The sequence below is a fragment of the Salmo salar genome, chromosome 27 (genome assembly GCF_965601325.2).
Source record: "Salmo salar chromosome 27, fSalSal1, whole genome shotgun sequence".
NCBI classification, from domain to species: Eukaryota; Metazoa; Chordata; class Actinopteri; order Salmoniformes; family Salmonidae; genus Salmo; species Salmo salar.
Genome location: NC_138317.1, coordinates 40,652,659 through 40,659,016, shown reverse-complemented (window position 1 = coordinate 40,659,016; position 6,358 = coordinate 40,652,659). Strand labels below are relative to the sequence as shown.

Genomic DNA, 6,358 nt, shown 5'->3' with positions numbered 1-6,358 from the left:
AGTGGGTATATGGATAATATACAGTGGGTATATGGATAATATACAGTGGGTATATGGATAATAAACAGTTGGTATATGGATAATAAACAGTGGGTATATGGGTAATATACAGTGGGTATATGGATAATATACAGTGGGTATATGGATAATAAACAGTGGGTATATGGTTAATATGCAGTGGGTATATGGATAATATACAGTGGGTATATGGTTAATATACAGTGGGTATATGGATAATAAACAGTGGGTATATGGATAATATACAGTGGGTATATGGACAATTTACAGTGGGTATATGGATAATATACAGTGGGTATATGGTTGATATCCCGTGTATTTACAGTATCAGTATGACTATATCTAAATGCAGAGCGATGAACAGTGTAATGCAGTATAGTGCAGTTATTTAGAGTAGAGTTCAGAGATCGTTTGACACCGTGTTCACAGTCCTTTGTTGGCCTTTCATTGTTTAATCCAAAGATGTGGTTAATAAAAAAATAGCGTTCAAATAACAAAATAAGATCATGGAAAATGATTTAAGTTAATGTGAACATTTTATTCAATATAAACAACGTTTTTTGAATATTCTTCCATTCCGTCACTGACACTGACATTATTAAAATAGCTCAGGCAGCTACAGAACAGTTCCCGTCCTTCAGTGATTCCATTCATAGTAGGCTTCCTACCCCGGGGAGTTCAGAAGTGTTTTTCCAGGACACACCTAAAGTATGTGAACGATGTTGTACTGTACAGAGAGCTTCAAGGGACGAGACGGCAAGCTGAGACGGAGTTGAGGGTGGCAAACACAGACAATAGGCGTTTCTGGTTCATGCAAGTGTGAGATCTTTTTTTTTAATTTTATTTTTATAAACAGGTCTGAATTAAGTTTGAGATAGAGAAACTTTCTTGGTGCTAGTGATTTCGTTTCGTCTGTCAGTATGCTTGTTATGTACTCATAGATATTCAGTAACACATGCAGCGTCAGGACTCTGTTGATAATTGAGGGCACTTGGTGGAGAGAGAGAGAGAGAGAGAGAGAGAGACAGAGACTCTGCGTCTTGGCACGGGTGGAGAGAGAGAGAGAGTGAGAGAGAGGGGGCATCCGCGACTCTGCGTCTTGGCACGGGTGTAATCATTAGTACAAAACGTTTTGCAACGGGAACCATTTACTACAAACGAAAACGTTTTGCATTAAAACGGCACTTTTGTATTGGACAAATTCAGCTAGGTCTCTCCCCGTTTGGTTCCGTTTTCTTCCATTTGGTTCCTGGTTAATAATACACAACAGGCAATGCTCTGACGTCACATGTCAGAGTCTCAACTAAAGCAAGCCTAATCGAATTGAGACTTTAGATAATATATATATATATATATATATTATGGTTGAATCAGTGGATATACTTCCCGGGACAGAGTAACTCTTTGTTTGGAGCCAAAATCATGAAAGCACAGGTGGCAGAGTAACCGCAGGACATCGAGGTAATACATTTTACTGCGGCTCTTTTTGTTGTTGTTAAGATTTACTGCAAGGAATTCAACTCCCCTCCTGTGGGACATAGATAATACTTTAAAAGTTCTCAGCGGCAGTCTCAACAGTTATGTAATGCCTTCTAGACAGCCCAAGTTCAAGATTTGATTTATACACAGCATAAACACTGAACTGTGTGGTTATTAATTTAATATACAATTAAAACACCAATTTAAAAACATAAGTAAACATGATAATATGAAGAATACATGTTGCTGTTTAAATCAGCCATATGATAATATGGAGAATATTTGTTGCTGTTTAAATCAGTTATATGATAATATGGAGAATACATGTTGCTGTTTAAATCAGCCATATGATAATATGGAGAATACATGTTGCTGTTTAAATCAGCCATATGATAATATGGAGAATACATGTTGCTGTTTAAATCAGCCATATGATAATATGGAGAATACATGTTGCTGTTTAAATCAGCCATATGATAATATGGAGAATACATGTTGCTGTTTAAATCAGCCATATGATAATATGGAGAATACATGTTGCTGTTTAAATCAGCCATATGATAATATGGAGAATACATGTTGCTGTTTAAATCAGCCATATGATAATATGGAGAATACATGTTGCTGTTTAAATCAGCCATATGATAATATGGAGAATACATCTTGCTCTTCACACCAGTCATATGTCATTTAGATGTGGGTCAAGTTGCAGGAAGACCATTTCACTCAAATCAATATTTCAAATCAGTAGAAACAGTAAAAATCTGCTGAATTCAAATCAGTAGAATCAGTAAATATCTGCTGAATTTAAATCAGTAGACTGGCATGACTACAGTTCATCAAATTTTTGCAGCCAAGGGGCCAACACATTTATGTTAATATGTCTCTCATTTCAGTTGAAAACGAATAGGTGGTTTCAATATGTCACATATGAATATCAGAGAAAAGCTTTCTCGTTAACCCACATTACGTTTAGAGTGGACTTGACAGCATTGGACATAGCAGTTGTTATCGTACATACTGCAGCTGGTCTGACTCATGATCTACATCCCAAATGACACACTATTCCCTACACGGTGCACTACTCTATAGGGCCCTGGTCAAAAGTAGCGCACTATGTAGGGAATAGGGTGCCATTTGGGACGTAGATTATGAGTCCGACTAGCTACACTCTGTAAAAGTGTACCAATGATATGGAACAGCACACTGTGGTCCGGATGAATTGACCCATTTCACCCATTTTCTGTGATTGTCCAACTCTATCTTGTCCAATTCCCCCTCTCTCTGTTTTCCTTTTATAGGCTGTTCTTTGCTGGGGTCCTCCCTTCAGACTATTTCTCTCTTTCATCCTCCCTTTCCCAAACCCGCTTGCCTTCCTTTCACTCTTCCTTTCTTTCTCCACCTGCACATCAGTCCCTCCATCCTTCCTTGTCTCTAACTCCACCCAGTGGCGCTGCCATCATGCGTCGGTACAGCTCCGAGGGGTCTCTACTCGATATGGATTTCCTGCCGTGGAGGAAAGTACCTGTGAAGGGCCACAACTACCACAGCCGGGACGGGGAGTCAGGTACCTACACCCCCCACCTGGAGGACAACGAACTGGATGGTCGAACCACCTCTTTCCCCCCTACCCCTACCATCGTGGAGCCTGGAGCCAGCCCTGGGAGGACGACGGGGAGGGGGGAGCTGCGCAAGGATCACAGCGTCAGTGTGGAGAACTTCACAGAACTAGGGAAGCTAGAGGGTAGAGGTTTTCTTGGAGTGGTGAACCTAAATGAATGTAGGGCATATAGTGATGGGCAGTTGGTGCCGGGGACGACGGGCCGCAGCACAGAGAGCGTGGGCAGCGACGACCAGCCACCACCCTCTCCCTCGTACTCACCCTCTGGCTCCAGCCCCTTGTCCTTCAAATCACAGCAACGGTCACACACCAGAGCCAAGCTGTCAGCAGCCAAGCTACACCTGAAGAGCCTGTTTGGGCAGGTAAAGAGGGATGTGGGATGTCAGGGTCGCTAAAGGAGTGGTCTCTGGCAGTGTTTAGGGTATTGGATGTTTTAGGCGACTGTATGGGAATGGATAGCCTGTGTGTGTTAGATGGGTTTTGACTAGGTGCGTTAGCTCTAATTTTCCGGGTCACCAGGTGGGCAGAGTTTTCACATTTCAGACCATTCCATTGGACCTTGTGAAATCTCTACTCCAATCAGGATGAGCGTATGAGCTAAAAACAAACGCACCCTTTCTGGTTCTTCTCAGTAGTAATTCCAACCTTGAGATTCATCCGACCGAGTGTTATTTATAAAGCAAGCGGTTGTGTTAAAATGTTAAGGTCACACTAAGTTGACAAAGGATTAAATAATCATGCGCAATAGCACACATTTACCTTAAATATTCTCAATTTGATTTAAATATTGTCATGCATATTATTCCTGTCATTGTGTAACTCATTAGACACTCATCCAGCCTTTCATTTTGTTCTTTTAGATAAAAGCATCTGTCAAATGGCAAAAACCAATGAATACCAAGTCCCCCTCCTCTCCTATTTCTCCCATATGTTGGCATCCACACTGACACCCACTACGTCATGTTTTAATGCTTTTAGGTTTGGAATGTTTAATGTTTTTATAATGGCGAAAATGACTCGATACAGGAAAATATTGCTCAAACAGAACTTCTCTAACATTTTATATAACGTTTGGGCTAAAACCAAAGAAGTCATGCCGCTGAGATTTATGTGTGTGTGTGTGTGTGTGTGTGTGTGTGTGTGTGTGTGTGTGTGTGTGTGTGTGTGTGTGTGTGTGTGTGTGTGTGTGTGTGTGTTGTGTGTGTGTGTGTGTGTGGGTTGACTGTATGTGTATGAGTGACACATGCCAATCATTTACATTTGGAAACAAACTAATTGTGTCTGTATTTCCAGAGTCCCCATTCATCACATTCCAACCTGTTTAACCCAGAACAGAAGGAACAGAAAGAACAGAAGGACAGGTGAGGTCATCAACGTGCCTGGGCATCCCTATGGTAATCCAAATACAATTCAGAGGAAAGCAATGTGACCCGTCAACACTGATATTACATAGATATGGCAAAAATATCCTTATCACATGATTGGTTTCCGTAACTGTTTAAAGTCATCTCACTCTCACTCTCTGTCACAGTAATCAAATCTCCTCTGTGGGCAATAGACTGTGGGCAATAGACTGAGGGCAATAGACTGCGGGCAATAGACTGTGAACAATAGAATGAGGACAATAGAATGAGGACAATAGACTGTGGACAATAGACTGTGAGCAATAGAATGAGGGCAATAGACTGTGAACAATAGAATGAGGACAATAGAGGGCTGCTGGAACAATAGACTGTCGGCAATAGACTGTGGACAATAGACTGTGGGCAATAGACTGTGAACAATAGAATGAGGACAATAGAATGAGGACAATAGACTGTGGACAATAGACTGTGAGCAATAGAATGAGGGCAATAGACTGTGAACAATAGACTGTGGGCAATAGACTGGACAATAGACTGTGGATAATAGACTGTGGACAATAGACTGTGAGCAATAGACAGTGGACAATAGAATGAGGACAATAGACTGTGGGCAATAGACTGTGGGCAATAGAATGAGGGCAATAGAATGAGGGCAATAGACGGTGGACAATAGAATGAGGACATTAGACTGTGGGCAATAGAATGAGGACAATAGACTGTGAACAATAGAATGAGGACAATAGAATGAGGACAATAGACTGTGGACAATAGACTGTGGGCAATAGACTGTGGACAATAGACTGTGAACAATAGACTGTGGGCAATAGACTGTGGACAACAGACTGTGGGCAATAGACTGTGAACAATAGACTGTGGGCAATAGACTGTGGACAATAGACTGTGGACAACAGACTGTGGGCAATAGACTGAGGGCAATAGAATGAGGACAATAGACTGTGGGCAATAAACTGTGGGCAATAGACTGTGGGCAATAAACTGTGGGCAATAGAATGAGGGCAATAGACTGTGAACAATAGACTGTGGGCAATAGACTTGACAATAGACTGTGGATAATAGACTGTGGACAATAGACTGTGGGCAATAGACAGTGGACAATAGAATGAGGACAATAGACGGTGGACAATAGACTGTGGACAATAGACTGTGGACAATAGACTGTGGGCAATAAACAGTGGACAATAGAATAAGGACAATAGACTGTGGGCAATAGACTTTGGGCAATAGAATGAGGGCAATAGAATGAGGGCAATAGACGGTGGACAATAGAATGAGGACAATAGACTGTGGGCAATAGACTGTGGACAATAGAATGAGGACAATAGACGGTGGACAATAGACGGTGGACAATAGACTGTGGACAATAGACTGTGGACAATAGACAGTGGACAATAGACTGTGGACAATAGACTGTGGGCAATAGAATGAGGGCAATAGAATGAGGACAATAGACGGTGGACAATAGACTGTGGGCAATAGACGGTGGACAATAGAATGACAATAGACTGTGGGCAATAGAATGAGGACAATAGACGGTGGACAATAGACTGTGGACAATAGAGTGTGGGCAATAGACTGTGAGCAATAGACGGTGGACAATAGAATGAGGGCAATAGAATGAGGACAATAGACTGTGGACAATAGAATGAGGGCAATAGAATGAGGACAATAGACTGTGGGCAATAGAATGTGGGCAATAGAATGAGGGCAATAGACGGTGGACAATAGAATGAGGACAATAGACTGTGGGCAATAGACTGTGGACAATAGACTGTGGGCAATAGACGGTGGACAATATACTGTGGGCAATAGACGGTGGACAATATACTGTGGGCAATAGACAGTAGACAATAGACTG

General features: G+C 41.6%; 1 protein-coding gene across 1 annotated transcript in view; it reads left to right on the top strand.

Moving 5' to 3' along the window:
* The first annotated feature begins 845 nt into the window (after positions 1-845).
* The window catches only part of LOC106593811 (uncharacterized), a 30,699-nt gene continuing 25,186 nt past the window's right edge, over positions 846-6,358 (top strand). Inside the window, exons 1-3 of the mRNA XM_045709617.2 lie at positions 846-1,479; positions 2,799-3,480; positions 4,412-4,479. Of these exons, the coding sequence (XP_045565573.1) occupies positions 2,959-3,480; positions 4,412-4,479 (590 nt within the window). The 5' untranslated portion in view covers positions 846-1,479; positions 2,799-2,958. The remainder of the gene's footprint in view (positions 1,480-2,798; positions 3,481-4,411; positions 4,480-6,358) is intronic.